General features: G+C 38.8%; 2 protein-coding genes across 2 annotated transcripts in view; one reads left to right on the forward strand and one right to left on the reverse strand.

Annotated features, from left to right (window-relative positions):
- PDSS1 (decaprenyl diphosphate synthase subunit 1) overlaps window positions 1-1,027 on the reverse strand; it is a 21,513-nt gene extending 20,486 nt beyond the window's left edge. The window contains exon 1 of the mRNA XM_054273615.1: window positions 697-1,027. Within this exon, the coding sequence (XP_054129590.1) occupies window positions 697-987 (291 nt within the window). The 5' untranslated portion in view covers window positions 988-1,027. The remainder of the gene's footprint in view (window positions 1-696) is intronic.
- Window positions 927-23,523, forward strand: LOC128935341 (protein adenylyltransferase SelO-like). The gene is made up of 19 exons (XM_054273613.1): window positions 927-1,160; window positions 2,717-2,835; window positions 3,070-3,198; window positions 3,893-3,957; window positions 4,061-4,117; window positions 4,217-4,315; window positions 8,262-8,329; window positions 9,029-9,116; window positions 10,012-10,081; window positions 10,714-10,786; window positions 11,350-11,433; window positions 13,474-13,603; window positions 14,141-14,185; window positions 14,274-14,355; window positions 14,445-14,537; window positions 17,914-17,993; window positions 18,832-18,875; window positions 22,707-22,786; window positions 23,105-23,523. Exons 1-19 carry the CDS (start codon window positions 986-988, stop codon window positions 23,225-23,227), a joined length of 1,704 nt encoding a protein of 567 aa, XP_054129588.1. The 5' UTR covers window positions 927-985; the 3' UTR covers window positions 23,228-23,523.
- Window positions 23,524-24,236: the final 713 nt, after the last annotated feature.

Here is a 24,236-nt window from a genome sequence, read left to right on the forward strand (position 1 = left end):
TCCATCCTCCGTGCTTACACAAGGCCATGCAAGGAGACAAGGCAAGGAGCCCAAGCTTATCACAGATCTGCAACCCACTGCTGTCTGACTTCAGCGTCCGGCCCTAGGGCTGAGACATTCCCAAGTCGCTCTCTAGAACCTCTCACCGCGTTCTGTCGCTAAAAATAGCTGATCCTTCAGCGCGGGCACACACAGACTCCCTCCGTCCCTCCCACTGCCGCTTGAGCCTGGAACAGCGGCTGCTGCGGGATGCTGGACGCGCTCGCCAGAGCACTGTCCCTGGGTCAGGACAGCCAGAGCACCTCAGCGAGGCTCCGAGCAGCAGCCTGGCCTTGTGAAGAAGCTCCAAACCAAGGCAGTGAGCGAACCGGCCCCGTTACCGCTCACAACGCTAACACACACAAACGCCTTCAAAATCTCACATAATGAGAACCGCTTTCCCTGCTCCCACCTAGGGCCGGCTCCGAGAGGCTCACAGACTGACCAGCGCTGAAAACCCCTAATCCGGAATTTAACCTTGCACCGAGCGCGCTCCTGCCCCCAGCAAGGACCCCCCGGCAGAGAACCACCCCCGGGCCGTGGCGCTTCCCGGGCGGAGGCTGCGGGACGCCGAAGGAGCGGCAGCCGCGGGTGCCCGCCCGCCCCGGCGCCCCCCGCCCCATTCATTCCGCGCCCGCCCGGCGCCGCCGCACTCACCGCCGCGCTGGGGGCCGGCGGGACGCGGGGGCCGGGGCTCGGCACGGAGCCCAGCGGCGGCGCCCGGCGGCACCAGGAGCCGCTCCGCCACCACCACCGCAAGGCCATGGTGTCCCCCAGCCCCGCCGCGCCAGCACCGCCTCCCGGCACCGCCGCGACCCGGACGCGGAAGCCCCGCGCCGCCACCGCCCTCCGGCCCGGTGCCGGGCGGGCACCCCAACGCCCTCTTTGGGGGCGGGAGAGCTCAGGCCGGGTTCGTGGGCGGCTCTGGAAGGCGAGGTCTGCGGACATGTGCTGGCGGCCCTGGCTGCCCGCCTGCCTGGCCTGGAGCTGTGTGGCCGCGCTGTGCGGCTCCCGCGGGCTCTGCCCGGCCCCGAACGCCTCCCGCCCTCAGCCGGGTCAGTGCCCGCGGCGGCGGGCAGCGGAGCTCTGCGCCTGGGCCCTGTCCTCCGACAGCCTCCTAGGTACGGCCTGCCCGGTCCCGGGCTCTGTACTACTGTGTCCTGCCCGGTCCCGGGGTCTGTACTAGTGTGTTCTGCCCGGTCCCGCGGTCTGTACACCTGTTCTGCCCGGTCCCGGGGCTCTGTGCTCCTGCCATGCCTGGTCCTGGAGCTCTGTACTCCTGCCCTGCCCGGTCCCGGAGCTCTGTATTCCTGCTCTGCCCGGTCCCGGGGCTCTGTACTCCTGCCATGTCCCGGGGCTCTGTACTGCGGTTCTGGCCGGTCCCGGGGCTCTGTACTCCTGCCATGCCCGGTCCCGGGGCTCTGTTCACCTGTCCTGCCCGGTCCCGGGCTGTGTACTCATGGCCTGCCCGGTCCTGTGTCTCTGTACTCATGCCCTGTCCGGCGATTTTGCTTGTTGAGTTGTACAAGCAGGTCTCAGTTACTGCTTCAGCAGCCCCTGAAGCAGTAACTGAGACCTGATACACACAGTCAAATATAGTTTTAAAGTTAAAACTAGATTGATCATAAGGAGCTTCCCCCCCCCCCCCCCCAGTCCCAGTTATGTGTTAGTGCAGAGTTGAAAACCTGACACATCTCTGGAAGTACACAAAGCATTCTAGCTCTCCTAGCTCTCGGACATACAAAACTGCTTGTAATCATAGAGCTAATTGATATGATAGCATTACAGAACTAATTTCATCTGGTGATGCAATTACTTATGAGCATTAAGAAATAATCATCAGTGATTAATCTTATGGCAGCTGGCTATAAGAAGATCTGTCATTAGAGGTAGTGAGAAACACGGCTAGCAGCAAGGCTCCAAAGATGTTAGCTAACTTAAAATTTTTACAAAACAGTGTCTATGAGGTACTGAAATTTTATAATAATGTGGAATTGTAAGATTGTTGCAAGCAAAAGTCCATAAAGATGGTAAACCACACTGGTTTAAAACAATATTTGTCCTCTGTTACCATGGAAAAGGGCATAGAGTAGGTCTGAAGGAAGAATGAAGTACAGCTTCTGAGTACACATGTATGCTACAGCAAGAGCTACATCTTCTCACCCATTTATTCACTGTTTGCATTACTCAGAAAAGATTCATCTATTTTCTTGGGTTGTGTGGTGATCATTGCTGCATATGGAATGTACGCAGCAGTTGCTGGTGCACAGCGACTTAAATTTGTTGCACTGCATTGTTCAGCTGTGGAGAAAGCTGAACTTCTCTATCTCCTGCAGATATCTTTTAGGGTGTCTATAACTGAGTGCCACACCAAACTGCCCAGAGACTGTTCCAGTCACAGTCTATTCAATCTATTCTTAGAAATGATTTAGATCTTAAAACTAGAATGTCCTGATAGATTCTTTAAATCACTCCTTTTCAGAAATTTCAAACAATAAAATCCTAAATTTATTTGGGCTTGCTTTTCATGAAGGCTTAGTATACATAGCTAAAGTTGTAATATTATAAGTTTTAATTGTCTTTAAAGCATTTTGGCTGAATTTAAGAGGAAGCATGTTAAGAATAATATGATTAATTATTTTTTATACAGCATTTATTGTCTGTTTCATGTTTACAGATCCTTTTCCAGTTGATGCGATTCAAGAAAATTATGTCCGTAATGTGAGAAATTGCATTTTTTCAGTTGTCTATCCTACACCTTTTAAATCTAGAGTTCATCTTGTAGCTGTTTCACAGGTTGGCTATTGTTTTTTTATTCCTCTCTAATTAGTAGAAATTAATAATACATGTACTAAAGTATATTTTAACATTCATATGCTGTTTATCCTGAAATATCTTTTCAGTAAATACTTTAAACAAACAGAGCATTTAAAACATATTGTGAGATGTCTTTTAATGATGAAATTTGTAGAAAACGTGTTCATTACTGCTGACAATTTGATAATATTCAAGTATTATTTTTTTCTCCAGGATGTTCTTGAAAATATTTTGGATCTTGATATATCTGTCAAAGGATCACCTGATTTTCTGGAGTTGGTCAGTGGTGGGAAAGTGATATTTGGGTCTGTTCCACTGGCCCATAGGTATGGGGGTCACCAGGTAAGTATGGCACTCGTTCCTCCAGGTGGAATTGTGTGGGTCTTTGTGAATTACACCTGGATAAATCCTGTGAGTACATGAACACTTACTAACAGTTTGATTGCAGACTTGTTCTTCATAATGGGCTGCAGGTGGAAAAGAACTATAATATCCTTCCACAGTACCCTGTTTACTTGCTCTGCTTTTGTTTATGCCTGAAGCAAATTATGTTTTTAACTTTCATTAGCTGCTGAGTCTGCTTAGCACCCCAGCAGTCTGGCCAACTATTAGTATCTAATACTAATAGCTCAGAGGAGTGGAGAAGGACAGAGCCTCACTGCAACACCATGATTACTAAGGTTCAAGTTTCATTGAAAATGGCTATGATTATTCATGGAGAAGAATGCTAGAATTTGATTTGTAATTTCCAATTAAAAAAAACCAAAGCAAGCCACATGGGTTTAAAGGCTCATTATACAAAAGACAGGTCTGTAGCTGTATGTTGTAGCTGGAAGGTAAAAAAAAAATGAGGATTACTGGTGTTACTGTGATTTCTGATTCATTTTTGGAGTGAAAATGGAAGTACAGCTTTAGGGTTCAACATTTTAATGTGAGCAAATGTGTCTTTTGTGAGGACCTAGATTTAATATGTATTGTTTCAATTATAACTTCTATAAATGATAGAGAACAATAACTTGATTTTAATTTTTGTCAGTTTGGTAGCTGGGCAGGTCAGCTGGGAGATGGAAGAGCCCACTTGATCGGAGTATATACAAACAGGTGTGACTTTTTTTTGAGTATCTGATTGAACTCTTTGTTCAGTCTAGCTGACTCATGGTTAGCCTGAGATCTATTGTTAGAAATGCCAATGGTACTTTTGCAGGCATGGTGAGAGGTGGGAACTGCAGTTAAAAGGCTCAGGAAAGACCCCATACTCCAGGTTAGTTGCAGTTACTCTGTGTACGCTAAAACTGAATGTTTTCTTTTTGAAATTTGCTGTGATTTTATGACCTGGTCCTTATTTCTCTGTTCTCCATAGGAATGGTGATGGGAGAGCTGTGCTTCGCTCTTCTGTTCGAGAGTTTTTATGTAGTGAGGCCATGCACCATCTTGGAATTCCCACAAGCAGAGCTGCTAGGTATTTTTCTTTCCTTTGTTCAGAGTATACTAATTTACAGGTAATTTTGTGCCTGAATTTCACTGAACATCAATAAAGCAGGGCAGTTAGTTCCCAAGATGAAAGATCTCCTCATATGTACACAATCAAAACAAAATATATTGTCCACAGATTTTTGGATAAAACTTTCCAATAATAATAAAATACAGCAATTAATTGCATCACATGGTTTGCTGGATTCTAGAAATACAACTTAACTTCAGTGTAATAAAGACTCATTTCTGTAAAGTCAATTCAAATTCTAGAATCTAGCCAACTAGGAAAACGTGGAAAGGGGCTATTTTTGTACTGTCATTTTTAAGATTGTTGGGGAGAATTGTCAGTCAAATGAACAAATATTAATATTGACTGAATGTAGAACTGAATGTAGGCAATTACTCTCAATTCTTTGTCTATGCAAACACCCCTTCAGCAGAGAGAGCGTTTGTAAAAAAATTTTAAAACTAATTCTGTGTGAACCAAAGGAGACTAACACATTCATTCATTTGGATGATTTTCTCAGAATCAAGTAACTGAATATTTTCAGATGATCACATTTAAAATACCAAGTTCATTTTGTGTTCCAAGTAGTCTGAAGTCTGTACTGCAGTGTTTCAGGCTTTAGAGAAAGCAAATGTTCTGCAGAAAAGGCCTGTACTCAGCTGCCACATGGCTAGGTGTCTGTATTTGCAAAGTGTCTGCAAATCTCTTTAGCATTAGTTCTAACTCATTTGCTCTGTTGAAGTGCAGTGTTTGTAAATGACATTTTTGATGGTTTATTCACTGACTTCATCTTGAGACTCTTTGCTGTTGGCTGTTAATGCAGAACTTTAAATCTGTCTGAATATCAGCAGGAAATCATTTGGCAGGTTAGAGCCTCTCTTTGCTGTCGTCTCAACAAATTGTTCAGTGCAAAACCAGTATGAAATTACCCCTTTACTGTGCACGAATTCTACTGAGCACACAGTGTGCTTTAGCTCTCTGCTGGCAGATGGGTTAAATGCCTGGCTCCCTTGACTGTTGTACAAGCTCTGCAGACTGTTTGCAAGACTTAATTTGGAAAAACCCCAGCTGACAGCCATATTCTTCCCGATGGGGAGCTGTTGTACTGGGGCTGGTGGGATGCACTTAACAGAGGTCTTGTCAAGTCTTGGCAGAAGTGGGAGGAAAAACCTTATGGCTTATCCCAGAACACCCAGCAGGTTGGTTTGCTCTATTAATTTTAAGTACTGTGTTCCCAATGGGGTGCTCCAGTTTATGACTATACTGCCAGATACAGAACACTTCATACAGTCCCATTTTAGTCACATACTGAGGCTACCAGTGAGCAGTGTTGCACATTAAGTCAAAAGAGTGAGCCAATATGCATTGGCTCAGTTTTGAGTGGCTTTACTTGCATGGGACTTGATGTTCATGCAGAACAGCACGCAGAGCACTGGGAGTGTAAAGTCAAGCCCTTAAGTGAGAGCCAGGTAGGGAGGGATATCAGCCATCCATCCATCCATCCATCCATCCATCCATCCATCCATCCATCCAATCCTTCTGTGAGTGCTGTTGCAGCTTCTTTGGTCTGAGAGCAATTTCAGTGCTCTGTTTCCTGTGGGTGAGTGTACAGCTGGTCTGCTGCTGCCTTACAGGACTTACCAACTGCAGGGACCATTGGAGAGCTACTTTTCTGGTGGGAATGTGTGTCTGTGTGGCTGCTCAGCTACCTGGCCAGCTCTCAAGTGTTGCATGTCTGTACTAACTAAATGTTGAGGCCTCCATGGATTTTTTATCTGCAGTAGAAGTGCTGGTATTCTGTAGGAATTTTACACAGAGCCTGCTAAGAGTTACATGGTAAGAAGGAAACAACCTTTCTGGCAGAAGTCTGTTCAAAACAGTAAAGTTTAGTAGCATAACTTTTGTGCCTTCTGTCCCATAGTGCTCAGCTGCACACAGTATTTTGTAGGTGCCTGAGGTTCCTTCTCTGTTTCTAAGTTTTATTGTTTTCTCTTGAAGGATTAAGATTTTCTTCTTCCATCTCATTTAGCTCAGAGGTTTTTGTACTTAATCCTACAGATATACTAATTGGTTCCAAATGAGTATTAAAAGAAAAAAACAAAACACCCTAATTCTCCTTGTATCAGTACAGCTCCAATAAAAGAAGCAGATTGATTTTTGTATATTGTCTCCCTCCTGAAATAATTCACTGCCTGTTCTGTGCAGTTAGCAGAACGTTCAGCTTGAATAGCTACTAGGTATCTCCAAAAATACTGAATACAATAACAATAATTTAGTTTCAAACCCACAGTTACTGTTGCAAGCAACTGCACTAGGTAAGACTTCGTGCTATTTCTTTTCATGACATTTTTGTACATATTTATGTTTATATGAATTTCCCACATTTTTGGTTCAACTGAATTCTTTCTCAAATTTTAATGCTCAAGTATGGAAAACCAGAATCTAGTGTACTTCCAAAATTAAACTCTTGGGAATTAACACTATGACTGTCTTCAGTCATATTTAGGAATGAAATAATAGGTTTGTCTCTTGTTCTTTGCTGTGTACCTCGAAGAAAAGTTTGATTCTGTCCTCTCTGCTGTCTTCAACTACCTAATAGCAGATATAAATAGCTGCATTAAATATCAGATAGCAGTGCCACCCAACTATATTTTGAATCATGGAATCATAATTTGGGTTGGAAGAGACTTCTACTGGTCTAGTCCAATTCCCCCTCAATGAGCAGGGACATCTCTAGATCAGGTTGCTCAAAGTCCCCTCCAACCTGACCTTGAATATTTCCACGGATGGTGCATCTACTGCCTTTCTGGGGCAACCTGTTCAGTGTCTCACCATCCTCTGAGTAAAAAACTTCTTCTTAATATCTGATCTAAACCTGCCCTCTTTCAGATTGCAGCCATTCCTCCTTGTCCTGTTGCTAGAGGCCCTGGTAAAGGGTACCTGTCCAGCTCTTGTAGCCTCTTTGGGGGCTGGAGGGGGCTGGAAGGTCTCCCTTACTCCCCATGAACAGCCCCAGCTCTCAGTCTGTCCTCACAGAAGAGTTGCTCCAGCTCTGGTCATTTCCAGACCCACTCCAATAGGTCCATGTCTCTCCTGAGTAGAAGAATATTTTCCAGTTAACAAGCAAAGATAAAGAAGAATTATACAAAGAATTATAAAAAGTGAGCTAAATTATCCTCCAGCTAGAGTCTTGAACAAGGAGTCTTCTGTGCCTATTGAGGGGATAAAATCTCTTTCAGAAGATGGCACCAAGCTGGATTGTCAGTGTTTTGGAGAGAAAACTTCCTACTTGTTAACCTTAGAGGAACATGCTGCCCTTATTTTTGAGGATTGATTTTTCCTGACAGAGCAGAAAATGCAAGGAAATTACATATTTTATTTAAACAAATTAATGCAAGTTGTGAAATATTTTAAAGCAAGTTTTACTGAACTCTCACAAACCTCAGTATTTGGATAAACATGAAAATGTATAGGATGTGCAGAATTTTAAGGCAAATGAAAGGAAGAGATTGGTTTTAAAAATCCAAGTACCAGTAGCAGTGATTGGTAAGCAGTGATTGTCCCTGAAGTTTCTGACATAATTTTGGCTCATGTAAAGGGCAACTTCTATCTGATGCAACAATTTGGTTTCTGATTTCTCTCTCCTCATAATTTCCATGTTGTCCCCAGGGAAATTGGGACTTAGTTAATGTTACAATCACACTAATCTGTCCCTGCTCTTTTTGAGAGCAGCCATCTTCCAAGAAAAGTCTTGTTAAGCCTCAGGATCTTTTTTGCCTGTGTCATTTGTAAATACAAAGTTATGCCACCAAAACAATCTTTCTTCTTATGAAGAAAATGAATTTATATAAAATATGACTTTGATCTTCAATATGAATTACTTTTGCTGAGATAATTTTTAACATTCATTTCTTGTTTGCTACAGCTTAGTTGTAAGTGATGATGATGTGTGGAGAGACCAGTTTTACAATGGAAATATTAAGAAAGAAAGAGGTAATGAACATATTTTAAAATATTACAACATTGTAACTTAATTCTCCATGAAAAAATGTGTAATAAAAAGTAACAAATTGGCTTAATTTAATTTATTAAGATATAAAACACCTGAGAAAATCAATCTGAAATATATCTTGGTTGAAGAAAGCCCTCTGAACTGGTCTTCTATGATTGTGGCATATGTATTGAAAGATTAATAATAATTAATAATTTTTATTTTCATTTCCCATTACAAAAATGATATTGAAATCTAGGGAAGCTTTCCATTGTTTTGATAGCACTACCAGGATGCATGGAATGCTGTTGTGGCTATATCATTGCTGTATCATCTACACCTGCTCTGAAAAAGAGAGAGATGGCACAGCATGGGGAAAAATCTGTTTGTGTTCTTTCTTTGAGGCTGGCATTTCTGGAGTGATTCTAGTATTAATACAATAACAAGAATACAATACAAGAATTTTGCCTGTGCTTGCTGGTATAGCAAATCAAGCTTTATCATTAAAATGCATGTGTAGTAAAATTATGTTATACATATTCATCTCTTATGTGTTAGGCATACTTACAAAAATACCATTTGAACTGTGTGTATACAAACTCTGTGTCTATAGAAACAACACATGGTGGCTTTTGCTATGGAACTGTTTTATTTTGCTGATGCTCTGTTTCCATTTCAACACTCTTGTCTTTATATTTAAGGTGCAATAGTGCTGCGAGTTGCCAAGTCGTGGTTTCGTATAGGATCCTTGGAAATCTTGGCTCACTCTGGGGAACTGGACTTACTAAGGTTTGAATTGAATCTTCACAGTAACTGAAATAGTTTTCTCAACCATCAGCTTACATTAGAATTCATGTATACAGTTGGAATTTAGACATCAATTATTTAGCAAGTGAGATTACATCATTCAGAAAGGTAATCTGCTATTTTTATACAGGCATACCAAAGATCTTACCTCACAAGGGTAAAACCCTTGAGATGTGTAAAAGCCTGGATCTTACAAAATGAGGAAAGTTTTATACCTAGGTACTTCTGGTAACTAAGCACTAGGGAGGAGTTGTTTTGAAAAGATTTGTAAGTTGAAAGTGTGAGTTCCTACATTTCTCAGTTTTCTGTGACAGGTCCTGCAAATTTCAATGCATGTATCCCATTTCCCTAAGCCTGTCTTGTAGGAATGTGGAGAACTGTTTTGGGAACAGTCAGCTACTGTGGAAGTAACCCTACTCCATAAGAATTCAGTCAGAACATTTTCTTTGTGAGAATTCTGATGTAGAATGGTTATTCCTTCTAATCTTATACTGGTTTTTTGGAAATGCAAACTCTTATTTTTTCCCTAAAAAATGGATATTGCTGCATGCAGAACCATGTCCTGGTGTGCTCTGGAGATTTAATGTGGGGATAATTTTAACTCTGGAGATTTAATGTGGGGATAATTTTAACTCTCTCTGTCTTAACTTTAAGACTGCATCCAGTTATATTTATGGCTACAACCTTAGATTTTATCTCTATGAATTTTGGAAGAGCTTAATGTGATTAATAGACTTAGTCTAAACAGACTGATTTTTTTAAATATCTATTTGTGGCAAGCTGTAGATCAACATATTGCTGTTTGAAAACAAGAATTTTAAATGATCAGTTCCAAAGTACCAGTTTTGTTTAAAGAATTCTGTTTCTGCTGTTACAGAAGATTGCTAGACTTTATTATCCAGGAACATTTTCCATCAATAGCTATGAATGATTCAAATAGATACCTGGTAAGTATTTTATGAGAGTCATTTTTATTTTCCACAAGCATGTGAACAAAAATTACAGGAAGATCTTCACAGTTTCAAGTTTTACAAGATTTTAAAATTTGAAGTGAGCTTCCAGGTTTTATTAGCAAAAGTTTGTTAATTCTCTGCAGTAAAAATGTACTTCTTGATTTTTTTTGTTTTCTCAAAGTCAAATGTGAACATTTTCTACCAGTTTCCATTTTGGAAATGTTTATTGTGAAGCTTCCATTTTCTGTTCTATTTTGTTCTCTTACAAACAGGTTATCAATGATCTGTCATGTCGTGATGAAATGTGCTTTTGCTAATGTAAATGTAGTATATATGGTATATTCTGGTACACTGCCTAGTATATATAGTGTGTTTTGGTTTGGTTTTTTAATTTTACTTCTTAATTTCTTTAAGGGCATCTATGTATACTTATTTAACTACTGTCTTTGCTGAATAAGGTTATTATGCACTCACATAATTTAGAATGGGAATGACAAGTCCTGACACACAGATGCTTAAATTTGAAAAATAGAATGTATTACATATTTCTAAAGTGAATAAAATGCTTATGTATTTCAGTGGTTTTGATACAGAGGACTTGAAGTAAAAGATATATTTGATTTCAGGAATTTTTCTCTACGGTCGTGTCAGAGACTGCGAATCTCATTTCCTCGTGGATGTCTGTGGGGTTTGCACATGGTAAGGTTCCAGATGGCATTGGCTTTAGGGGAGGGACACTTTACAGTAATGGACTTAAAATGGCTTTTATTTGTCACCTTGATATTTTGTTCTGCTGCTGTCTTCACCTACAGCTTTATCTGTCACACAGAGGGCTTTGTGACAGAGTTTCACTGTCTGATCTCTCAGAGCACAGCTCTGACAGGATGAGAATAGGGGAGCAAGAATTCTCAGAGCTGTTGCAGCAGTGCAGTGCACAAAGACAGGGTGCTGGTGCCATGTGTGAGTTTAACTGCTCTGAATTTGATCCCTCCACAGCCAGCCCTGGCCTCTTACAGTGCTCAGGACATGGACCTGTCTGGCTCTGCTGCAGATTTGTGGGATTTACCCCAAAACAGCAGCAGGAGCAGCAGCCCGGGTGTGCTGTGGGGCATGTGCTGGGGGCACAGGGATGGGGACATTCTTCAGAGTCTGATTCCTGAGAGCTCTCTAAATTCAGTGCACCTGTTTCACAGCAAAATGCCTGAGGGTCTGGGGCTCAGGTGGAGTTTTAACTTTTGTTTCTCCTTTCTGTTTAACTGTAGGTGTGTGCAATACAGATAACTTCAGTTTATTGTCCATAACAATAGATTATGGTCCATTTGGATTTATGGATTCCTATGACCCAGGTGAGTGTAGCATCTGGGGTTTTTTTGGTTTTTTTTTTTTTTTTTTACTTAAAATAATCTTTTTATATTAAATTATATAGTTTGCATTGCATGAAAACTCCTTTCATTATTAGCAGAAAAACCCTAAGCATGTGTACTGTTTGAAGAGCTTTAGGGAAAAAAAAATTGCATTAGTGACCAGTTTTATGATACACTATATAGGTTGCATTCAATGACTAAAAGTCTTGTTAAGGAAATATTACTATTAAACCCATTTCCATGAGAGTGTTTCTACTTGATCACCATCAATTCAATAGATACTACAACAGAAGCCTAGAAAACTAAAAATTGTGTATTGCTGGAAGCAGCCAAAAGCAGAAGTGGAATACAGTAACTTGCATGCATGAAAGCTCTAGTTTTCTAGTCACAGCAGCTAATTATATGTTGGAAGAAAAGAAATCAAACCTACACAGTCATGGTAACCTTTCTTTGAAAGTATTAATTCAGCCAGTCTGGGATTGATAGGTACAGGTTCAGTGTGTACATAAATGTGTATTCTTAGAATATTGTTTATAGTTTGCAACTGAATAAACTTCAGAATCAGCAGTGGTTATCTTGCTATGTGTTTTCATGCCTGCAGCCTCAAATTAAGGAAAAGTCATGAGAATAAATGTCATATTGTTTCTATTGTATTGGACAAAATGGGGATTTTTTGCTTTTAGATCTTTCTTTATAGGGTGGGTTGAACCCATCTGGCAATTAAGGATCCACAAGCCACTGGCTCACTCCTCCCTGCTGTGGGCTGAGGGAGACAATTGGGAAAGCAAGGCTAAGAAAAAGCTTATGGGTCAAGATAATGACATTTGTATAAGTCAAGGGGAAAAAAATGACAGGAGTGAGCAGCAAGTGATGCAAAGAGAATCACTCACCATATGTCACCACCAGACTGATGCCAAGTCAGTTCCCAAGCAACAACTGCCTTGGAAAAACTACCCCCAGCTTTTATTGCTGATCATGATGTTGTAAGTGTGGAATATCGCTTTGGTCAGCTGAGCTCAGCTGTCCCAGCTGCATCCCCTCCTATCTGGCCCACCCCAGCCTCATTTTCTGGGGTTGCAGAATGAGAATTGAGCCCTTGATGCTGGGCCAGCCCTGCTGAGCAATGTGTAGAACATTGCTGTGCTATCAGCACTGCTTTGGTCACAAGTCCAACACACGGCTCCAGACAGGCTGCTGTGAACTGACTCTGTCCCAGCCAGACAGTGCACCCTAGAGCCAGATGAGAGGTGTTAGAGTCAAAATTCAGATTGGAAACACTCACCAGATCTGACAGATGAGTTGGGAGTTTCCTCCTTAAAGCTCCATTTGCTGTCAGTGTCCTCTGAGGACTCAGGTGATGCTGTGTGCATTGATCAGCTTATCTGGGTTTGATCTGAGTGAGGGGCTCCCACTGATCCCCTCACACACTGCTGCTGTACATAGGATATTTTACTGCTGGATATAAAATCCAGATATAGGCGTATTTTTTATGTGAATACAAAGCTTGATTGTCCAATTGAAACAAATCTTGCTTAGGTGGCCTATTAAATATATGTTTACTGTACAGGTAAATATATGTTTACTATATGTGTGACTTTTCCACAAACACTTAAATCCTGAATCTAGTTGGACGTTTGTTTGCTTAATCTATGTGCTAAATACTAGCACTAGAAGTAGTACAAATACTGAATTTAAGTGTAAAAGACTGTTTTTAATGCAAAAGTGTTTATTTTTCTCTGCAACCATCTGAATTTACCTTGTATCTTCAGGTAGGAAAATGTCACTAGTAACATATGGGAAGTTGTGTGTGAAGGATGTATTCCTTAGATTTGCAAATGATAGATCTTGAGTTAATTCACTTAAAATAAGTATTCTTGTGATCTAATTTTAAATATTTAAGTGGTTTTAAGTCTTCTATAAGTTTGCTGTGTAAGTATAAAAATGAATGTATTTCAATATTTTAACATTGATTCTTTATTGTAATTACTCTGTTTTGGAAAAGTAATGTTTTGTTTGAAACAGATTTTGTTCCAAACACATCTGATGATGAAAGGAGGTATAAAATAGGAAATCAGGCAAGTGTTGGGCTGTTTAATCTGAGCAAGCTGTTACAAGCTCTAAAACCTTTATTGGATCCCAGGCAAAAGCAGCTGTAAGTAATCCTTAAAATATCATAATGCTTAAAGGAACTAGTGAGATGAGAGACACTGTAATCACCATATGCTTAGGAAAGAAAGGGATTTGCTTTTAAAATATTTTATTTTTTTTTAACTGGGAATTGATTCTGGATTAGTTGTTGGCCAGAATAAGATTAGAGGGTGGGGAGAAAAGTTTTTGTTGTGTCAAAAATAGTATTAAAATAGGACTATAGGGAGCTATTGATGTTGTGTGATCCTTTTTCCTTTCACTAAGGTAGGACTTTTGCCCATAGTTTTCTGTTCTCAGTTTGCCTAGCTTGTTTTGTAAGACATTTACTTAGGAAGACCATGCATTGTCCTGAAGTAATGAAGCAGTATTTTAATAGCCTCCTGTAAAGATTCTTATATGAAGAACAGATTCCAGATGATTCAGAATATCAGTGTTTCTGAGATATCAGGCAGAAGTTTTTGTTGTTTACTGTACAGCAGGATTATACCTGCAGCAGCATTTCAGTTCCTTAGAACTTGACATTTCTTCTGTTTTTTTGCAGAGCCTCCCAGATTTTGGAGGGGTATGGTGAGCACTATCACAGTCGGTATGCACTTGCAGAACTGAAACCTTCTAATTACAATGCTATAAAATATATAATGTTCACAACTTCCATACTTTGTTACTATTTTCAGTTTCACAGAACTATTCAAAACAAAATTGGGTCTTCTTGGGGAGAATGAGAATGATAACTATTTGATTGCTTTCCTCTTAAAAGTGAGTTTACTTTGCTAATTTTGTTGGCAAACATCTGAACTGGTACCTCACACTTGAAAAGCACTCATAGAAGTGTCTTTATTGACTAGATTATGGAAGATACAAAGGCTGATTTTACAATGACATTCCGAGAGCTGAGTGAAATTACTGCAGACCAGTTAAAGGAGCTCCATATTCCTGAGGTATAAATACAAGCACCCGGTCCTAGGAATGCTTAATATAAAAAGAGTAAATCAAATTGGACATAACTCTGATATAGTAGAAGTTATCTCAAGCCATGATTTGTCTGGGAAATATGTTATTGTGTCGTTATTAAGGAACAGAGGGACTAATACACCTGTGTCAGGCTACCACCCCTTGTTAAGCCTGTATCTGGTAATGATGGATATGTTAATGAAAAGTGCTAATGAAAGGTGCATTCATGAAAAATGCTCAAGTCAGATTTTGACCCTTTGGTACAGGTCCAATGTGAGTGGTCATAAATACTCATACACAACTGGGAATGTGATTTTTGTCACATTTAATGTGGGTCTGCTACAAAGAATTTTCTTCCCCTTCATCTCCCTGTTTTTTTGTTGTTTTGTATAAGAATACTTTTTGTCCAATAAGTGAAGTTGCACAGGGCTCATGAGGAAAATTTCAGCCTCAGGTCAACCACACTGTTCCTGACATGGGTTTACCAGGTGGCCTAAACCTCTGCTCTCAGGCATATTTGCTTAGCTTGGTATCTAATGATAAGTGAGATTCCATCTCAACATAAATTCCTGCTACAAATCTTTGCCCATCATGGCCTCTGCCCTTCCTTGAGCAAGAGATTGGTTTTAAATGTAACTTAAAGCATGAGAATACATTTTGCTATTGTGTCCTGCTCAGCCTGCTATCTCATCCTGTGTTGCTCTAACTTAGACTAAACTTATTCTTCAGGAAATACGTGAGAGTACTTAATTTTTTTACTTGGATGTAGTGCAATCTTTGAAAGTGGAAATATAGCTGACATATTTGAACTGGACTGAGATTCTAGGCAAGTCATAATTGAATAAAAAAGCAAAAGGGAAATTCTGAAAAGGAAGCTTGTAATATGGTTCTGAAAAAGAACCTAAACTGGAAAGAAAATGGTCTTTTTGCAGAAGCCAAAATGATTTTTTTTTCCTTTTATTTTTTAATATACTGATGTATTTCCATGTGATGAATATTGTTAATTTTGCCTGGGAAACTTCATTGCCTTCCCCAGACATCTGATTTATGTCTGTTTGTTTTTGAAGCCAATTTAAAATGAGAGCAGGACTTAGGAGGTTGTTTTTAGGCAGCAGGATGACAATGTAAAACACTGAATGAAAATGTGGAGTTGATGGTTCTTTTTCCAAGTGTAATTAAGTGGTTTTGAGCAAATTTTCTGGTTTTCCTTGTTTTCTTCTGTTAAGTAAGAGGTCTATCCTGACCTTCTCTATGAACCTGAAGCCATTAAGAGTTTAAAAGTTTTGATACTCTAGAGGTAAGCAACAAAAAAACGCTGGAGTTGTGGCTTTGGAATTATTTGTTTGCACAGGAGGGTGATAAGAGGATGGGTGTATTTGTAAGAGAAGGTATTTTTTGTCATAGAACCCAAGGGATTTTTCCATTTATGGCAACTCCATCTTCCCATCTTTGAAGGTGTTGGCTGAGGAACCAGCAATTGTGGTGTAGTTGTGATCCTGCTGCTACACCAAGGGTCATTTCCAGCCTTCGCTTGGTAGCAACCTGATCTTTTTTTTTTTTCTCACACAATGAAATGATTTAGCCCACAAATTCTGAGTTTCAAAACTGATGTGGAAAAACAAGTACAATTTTATGCTGGTAAAAAGTTTTCATTGTTTTAAAGAATTTCAATTTTAAAGTAATTTTACCTCTGTTTATTTACACACTTTATGAGTAAGTTTTCAAATTGATTTGTGCATCAATATTAAAGATTTTTTCAGCTGCGTACCAAAATTGACCTAAAAATGCTAGAATCCTTTGGGAACACTGCAGGAGTCCTTGCATTTAGTATTAACTGAAAACATTCTGAAATTCCTCCTAAAGCAGCCTAACTCTGACATCTTTGAACAAATGCTTGATTCTCATACTCACCTGTTATCCACCTGCCTGATTCCCAGCTCTTAGTCATTTCTGTGCTCATTTTTATGATCAAATATAATTTTCATATACTTTTTACTCTTATTCCTCAGAAAAACCCCAAAACCAAAAAACCCAGATGGGATCAAAACTTTTTCTTCTTGTTTTTAATTTCCTTTTTTTTCTCGAATATGTGCTGTTTAGCTCCTTTTATCTATGTCCATTTCTTCCTAATCTGTTCTTTCTCTGAAGTTCATTTTTTGTCTGTGAGCTGAGGAATATGAAGCAGCTGTTGGCTCAGTGTAATCAGCCAGGGAGGCCTGGTTTGTGTTTGCTGTCCATCACTGGAGGCAGTAACCCCAAGCTCTGATTCCTTGCTGTCAGCATCTTCCAAGTTCTGTCTCCTCTCCTGCTGTCTCTGTTCTTCTCAGTTTTCTCCTATCCCTGTAGACTTTAGTTTCTCTTTCTCTCTACCTTTTCTTTATTTATATATTTTGCTTATTGCACAATTTTTGATCAAAAACAATTATATTAATATATCTGACCCATGTATGAGTCTCAGAAGAAAGTGAAACCTGTCATTATGTAGCTTAAAATATCAAATAGGTCAGACAATAAGCCAAGAAAAAACAGGAGTGAAGTGCTAGAGATGTTTAGGTAAAATTTGTCATAACAGAGATGGATTCATGTAGTTGCATCATGCTAGCAAAAAAAAAAAAACTTGAATACAGAGGAAAAGATACTAATAGAATGTTTAGGGAGAAAATTCTTTTAACAGTCATAATACATTTGCCTTTTCAATCTTTTTATTGCTCATTGTTCTGCTTTCAGCTGGGATAAGAGTTAATTCTCTTCCTAGCAGCTGGTGGAGTGCCATGTTTTGGATTCAGATTGTGGATACTGCTGATAACACACTGAAGGTTTAGCTGTTGCTGAGCAGGGCTTACACTGAGTCAAGGACTTTGCACCTTCTCGTGGTGCCCTGCCAGCAAGGAGGCTGGGGGTGGACAAGGAGCTGGGAGGGGACAGAGCCAGGACAGCTGACCCAAACTGGCCACAGGGATATCCCACAGCACTTGGTGCCGTGTTCAGCAAACAAACCAGGGGAGAGCTCAGGGGGATACCCTGCCTGGGAACTGGCTGGGCATAGGTTGGTGAGCAATTGATTTTCATTTGCATCACTTGTTTATGTTGGGTTTTATTTCACTCTCCTTTTGATATTTTCCTTCACATTGCTGTTATGATTGTTGTTATGAAATTATTTCAATTATTAAACTGATCTTACCCACGAGTTTTCTTACTTTTAACCTTACTTTAAACCCCAGTTGAGGGGGACCATGAGCAAGTGGTTATGTGAGGCTTAGTTGCCAGCTGGGGCTAAAACACAGTATTTGTTGCTTACTTTGGTTTTTGCTTAACAGAAAAATAATTCTGATTATCTGTCAATAAATGTTTCTTTCTCTTTAGGAATTCTGGGCTCTCCAGGATCTGAGTAAACACAAATTATTTTCAGAGTGGGTTACTATGTACCTCATGAGATTGAACAGGTGAGTCTGGTTGTAGTTTAAAGTCTGTATTTGCCAGAAGCAGGCAAATTTAATCTGTGGTGCATAGTCTTTAATGGGATTAATAAACTGGCCCAAAGATGGTTTCATATGCCTTTTTTGTTTTCTTGGCTCTACATTCTGCTGGATTCAACAATAATTACTGTTGTAGTTCTGTTTTGACACTCAGGTACATCAAAAGGACATGGTAGGAATTATTTCTATTCTTTGTCCTTCACTGAGCACCTGATCAGTTTTCTTTGGTTGACAGGTTTTCTTCAAATACCAATCCTACAGATTCAGTCCAACAATCACAAACAGGCTTTGCAAGTACATAGGAATGAATAGTGTTTAATTACTGCTTATTTATAAATATTTACCATGAAATAACATTGCTTTATGGTGGCAGGGGATGGAAATTGAACAGTTGCAAATACACAGATTGTGTTTGGAAACCATGGTGTTGCATAGATAGGAATGCACAGGACTCTTTTGTGTTAAATCAATAAAGAATCTAACATTTTTTTCTTAGTTATATATGGTATGCATGGCTAATAGTAGTCAAAATAAATACATATCAGGTACTTGGAAATTTTATTCAGTAAACAAAATTCTTAGGGGAAAAGTCAATACAAGGCACAAAACCTACAAGAAAATGTGCAGTTTTTTCCAAGTCTATTTATTCATAGAGATTCACACCAGCTTCTGCCAAGCACAAAAGCAGAGCACTTAACGATTTAAATGGAAGTCAAATAAGATATATCTAAAAATAAATCAGCTTAATCCTCACTAGCTAAAGTGCTTTCTGTTTTTTTTCTTTTTGTTTGTTTTTGATGTGTAGTAACAATGGTGACTCAGATGCCAAAAGAAGAACAAGAATGGCAAGTGAGTAAAACAATCCAAAGGAGTCATCTGCTTGCAGATGGCAAATATCTATTTACATATGTTTCTTTTGTGGTAGGTGTTTTTCTTTTTGGGTAGAACTAAAATACAGTATTTTTTTTAAGAGGAGAAACTCTCATTATGCTGCTCCAAATCTTGTAGCAATATACATTCATTCTGTCTGTCTCTGCCCTTTCTACATGCTACACAGAATTCAGATTTCTGATAGGGACACACTTTTTCTTTCTGTCACCCAGAGGAAAAACTCATTGAGAAAGGACTATCTGGTCATAGGAGGCAAAGGAAGGTGCTTTGATTCTCCAAGTTATGCTAAAGACAAAATGGCAAAGGTTCTGCAGTTAGGTATCACAGCAGAAACAGTGCATATGAAACTCCAAGAACTGTTCAGCAGGAGATATTTTTGATCTGCAGTAAGCTGCTGTGGTAAATTTGTGAAATTTGCTTATAAGAGAAAATGAGCTACTGAAAATCAATGGCCAAAAGGGAATAAAGGAACTACAAGATCTGATCAAACTCTGCACAAGAGGCTTCACTGTTACACTGCTTTGCAGGGTGCTTCCTGCCAAGCAGGATGGAAATGGCTGCACTCTTTTGTTGGGTATTGATTGGCCCCTTTCTTCTAAAGCTCCAATCAATTTGCCAGGAAAACGGCAGGAGCTGGCACTGACTTTCAGTAATGAGGCAGTAAAACTACAGAGGGCACAATTTATGGTTTCAGGTTTGCACCCCTATTTCTAACAAAGGCTCTCTATACTTTTTAAAGAATACATCTTAAAATTCTATATGCATTTTAGAAAGTTAATATGAAAAGAGCTACCAAGAAGAAGTATTTATTTTATTGGTTTTCAGTAGGGTTAAGAAGCTTCATCTGTGAGTTTCTGAGGCCCTTCACTCAATTATCGTTTTGAATTTTCAAGTTCCTGTTTTCCTCAGCTGAAATTGAATGCTAAAAACTGTCTAAACACATATCTTATTTTTCTGTATCTTTTAAATCTGCTTTTAGAGAAAATCATGACATTGAGGTTTTATTCCAAATCAGAAAGGATCCTTATTTGTCAATGATCTTCTGCAAAACATCATTATGTTTTTCTACATGCACCTCAGAGGATTTCATAGTACAGGCAGGAGACAGATGAAACATGGAAAAGGGTTTTTGCCTCCAAAATCACACTTGTGCTAATGGTCTTAGTTTTGGTAGCAGTCAAAACCTGATCTGCAAAGATTCATGGTTCAGTTCATTTTCTTCCATATAATCAATCATCACTCTCTATTCATACTGCAGAGCTGCAAAAATTTATAATAGGCTACTGATGTTAGTTTGTTATTGTTTTATTTAAAATCAATAATCCTTGGACTTTTGCTAGGTGCCCAATATTACAGTGTGATTGAAATTTCTTACAGAGGTTTTGGGGATTTTTTTTTGTTCTTTTTTACATTTTTACATCCATGGATTTAAATAGATTACTTAGACACCCCTGTGGTCTCTTAGAAAATTATTTCAGTTTTTGTTTTGTTTGTTGGTTGTTTGAGCATTTGCTTGTAACAGCTGTCCTTATCAGCACAACTTCCAGCAGAAATCTGGCTCAATTCAGGCAAGTCTGCATTTTTACCCAGCATTTCATGTTGAAGACAAATCTGTCCTGGCTCCTCAGATTCTCAACTGGGTTGGGAAGTTCCACTAAATTGTGTACTGCTGTCTTTGATTGACCTTGAATATACTGGCATTAACACCTCATTATTCATCACCCTTTCCTAATTGTTAGTGTCATAAAAAATCTCACTTCTCAAAATACATTAGCTTGAATCATTTAAAGTCATCACTTATTCATTATTTTTATTTTTTTTTCTGTTCTTAGTAGTGTTTTATCTTGCACTGCCTAAACTTAGTTCTTCTGGAGTTGATCAAAAAGTTTTGACAATCCAAGTCTAAAATTGTATTTCTTTACAAAAGCAGCATGTAAAAAAAGTAGACCAGATCATGCTTATAAAGGGCACAAAAATTCTTTTGCTTTGTCCTTTTCTTACCTGGCTTGTATTACTCTTTCATAATTATCTTGTCAGTTGTGTTAAATACTGACATTTTTAAAACCACTGTGAAACTTGTCAATTTGCAATTGTTAAGAATTTATTTCTGGGACAAATATTCTCCTGCTAAAATGACTCACAGCTCTAATGTGAATTACCATTTTTTGAATGAGTCATATATTAACTTTTTCACCTTTTAAAATATTTTTTAAATAGTTATCACACTTTACTATTGATAACCCATTTACTGGATTAAATCAAATACTTGGCCAGAGCAAATTGTTTTGCCATGTAGTAAAACACTGTTCTTTAGCATTTAGGGCAGAGTGTTGTTATGCCTGTGTAGAGGTTATCAGGATTCCCAGTAAACAGTTGTATTTATTGACTTTTTTAATATGTAAATACATACTAGACAGGGGGGATGTGAAAAAGAAGAATGTCTGTGGCCCCTTCTAATACATTCTTTTTAAATTAAATAACTTAATAACTAATTGATTAAAGGACTTGAATAGAGGGAAGTTTGAGATGGTAATTTTGATCACTCCCCTGCTTTTTCCAATACCCTCTTTCAAATATGCTGTAAGGATATTTATAAGGATATTTTATAAAGGTCCACAGGTTTTTAAAAAGAAATATATAAACCTAACATTTATTAATATAAAACGTACTGGGACATCAGGGGAAAGAGAAGGAGCTGAAGTTTATGTCCATAAATCACACACTTTTGGTTTCAAGTGCATGCGTGAAACACCTTTGGTATCATTAATCCCTTAATGTAAAAAATGCTTACTGAATTGGGGAAAATATACAGACCAATGGCAAATTAAGACTTCAAAGCAGGCTTGAAGTGTTAGAATTATTCTGTAACATTGTTTTGATCATTAGGTAAAGGGAAAACTTACCGAAGTAGAATTCTAACCTTTAATTGCAGAACAAAAATAAGACTTTCATTGACATAATCTGCCAAAAAATTGATAATTAGAGCCATGTGTGCTGATATGAATTGTCCCTGGCATACAGTTTGGCAAAACTCCTTATATAAGTTGTTAATGGCTCTGGTGTAGGATATATCCTAGTTTACTAATTCAGGATATATCCTAGTTTACTAATTCAGCAGTTTCATTTTCCCTTGTTGCTACATTCTCTCTACTGCTCGTTAGACAAAAGCAGCCTGGAACAAGGCAGGGAAGCAGTGCAGTTGTCATGAGGGTTTCCAAAAGGTTACAACAGGCAGCTGTGGAAAAAACTGAGGAACCTCTGCCTACCCTCAGCCAGGAGATTAAAAGGAAAGTTGAAAAAGTAGTTTCTAAAAAATACAGCTGAATTTTAACATTAAAGGCTTTTATGGCCTATATACATATAATTTAAAGGATATCTTAGTAATTACTTTGTAAATTAAATAATACAATATTCATTTTTGTGATCTCCAGGAAGGTATTGACAACATTGAAATGTTTTCCATCAACACAGCAGGAACCTAGGCCATGGTAAACTCATTGCACTTGAAAACTCTGCTGGTGTTCCTGACAGGAAATCCTTCCTCTATCAATGTTCTGTGCTACTCTAATTTCTGTTTGGCATTTTGGCACTACTGATAGTGCAAGTTTAAAAAAATTCTTTTAGCAACTCAGAGAATTAAGTAGATTGATAAATTCCTTTTCCTTTTTATGCATTTTTTCTTGATCTGCAGATTTAACTCTTGAAGATTTCAGTGACATGTTTCAATGCCTGTTTTCCTTTTGTTTAATATGTCTAACTAAATTTAACATTATTTACTCTTGGTTTCAGCTGTTAATCCTAGATACATACTTAGGAATTGGATGGCAGAATCAGCAGTGCAAAAAGCTAATTTGAATGATTTCTCGGAGGTAAATTATCTATTTTTTTTTCTTGACAGATTTAATAATAACTGGCATGACAGCTATTGAAACAATTTTTACATTTACACTTTGAATTGTATTACATTTTGACCAAAATTGTACCATGAAACACCAATTGCTATTTAAAATATTAACAGAATTATTAATAGTATTAATTATAACATAAATAGTAGTGAGTGTATTAATAGTAGTACAAATAATAGTAAGCAATTCATGTGATAGTTTCTGGAGTCAGGAGGAAAAACCTTTCCTTGTTTACCAGAAAACATTTGATATAAAAACTTACCCATTTTTAATGGCTTCCAGGTTGAGCTCCTAGAGCAGGTTTTGCAGCAGCCCTTTCAGAGGCAGGAGGCTGCAGAGAGAGCTGGGTACTCCCTGCGCCCCCCAGCCTGGGCCAGGCATCTCAAAGTCAGCTGTTCATCCTGAGGGAAGTTCAAACAAGCAAGAAGAGTGATCAAGGTCAAAGCTCAAGCCTGCAAATTGGGCTGATGGATCAAGCCCAACAGGAACTTCTCTCCCTTAGACATTGTGGACTGGAATCTGTTCTTGACCAGCTTAGGAAGTCTCAAAATTAAAGAAGTGCATCACTATGGATGGTTGCATCAGCAGATTGACAACTGGCATTGACAACTCTGCCTCTCACATTCAGCTGTGCTTTACTTTGAGTCCCAATGTTAAGTTCTGCCAAACTGTAGCACTTAACCTCTCAAAATTCATGCTGATCAGGTGGTTCTTAATAGCTTTTAGTAACTGATCAATTTAAAATCCATCTAATCTAGTTTTAATAATGCAGTATTTTGATGATTTTCCTCTTGCTGTTACACACTCATCAAATTTAGCTGTGTTCTGCAGACATAAATGTTCTTAAATCTTGCAGACCTAGCACAGAGCATCATCTTAGACCTTGACACCTTTTCTCATTCTCATTACGTTTTGTCCCGTTAAACTGACAAAAGATTTAAAGGAAATTCAGTTAAATAGTTAGCAAAGATGTCTGTCTTGGGAGAGACAAAAGATGTCTGTCTGACTCCAGAGTAAGTTTTGGTGTCTTTGCTTGTGTCAGGTGCTTATCCAGAGGACCACTTCTCTTTGAAAGTATCTTTTGATAGGAGTAGAAAGATTATTGGTGCATAGATATGAAGTCTCAGGAAAAATTTGCTGTTTGGCCCTGGAAAAGGACTGTGTTGGGAGCATCTCAGCTGAGACTGCTTCCATTTCAGGTGTGGGGGAAGGTTAAAAAGGACATGCTGCAATTTCAGATATTTTCAGGCTAAAATACTGTAAGGTCTAGTGATGTGCAGACAATTTAGAAGACAATAGGTTAGGTAGAGGTAGAAGGATTAATTTCTTTTTACAAATGCTTTGAACTACAGCATTGAAACAACTTTTTGTATTTTGCAGCGTGTTTTAGTACCAGATCAAGCCAGATAATTGT

The sequence above is a fragment of the Melozone crissalis genome, unplaced genomic scaffold (genome assembly GCF_028551555.1).
Source record: "Melozone crissalis strain CALT ecotype California unplaced genomic scaffold, PUWL_Pcris_2 ptg000016l_1, whole genome shotgun sequence".
Lineage (NCBI taxonomy): Eukaryota > Metazoa > Chordata > Aves > Passeriformes > Passerellidae > Melozone > Melozone crissalis.

Bases quoted from the DNA above. Each gene is read 5' to 3' on its own strand.
- LOC128935341 (XM_054273613.1), top strand. From the start codon at position 986: ATGTGCTGGCGGCCCTGGCTGCCCGCCTGCCTGGCCTGGAGCTGTGTG. The intron at 2,836-3,069 runs GTTGGCTATTGT...TTTTTTCTCCAG, and splicing joins ATCTTGTAGCTGTTTCACAG to GATGTTCTTGAAAATATTTT. The intron at 14,186-14,273 runs GTATGCACTTGC...TACTATTTTCAG, and splicing joins GGTGAGCACTATCACAGTCG to TTTCACAGAACTATTCAAAA.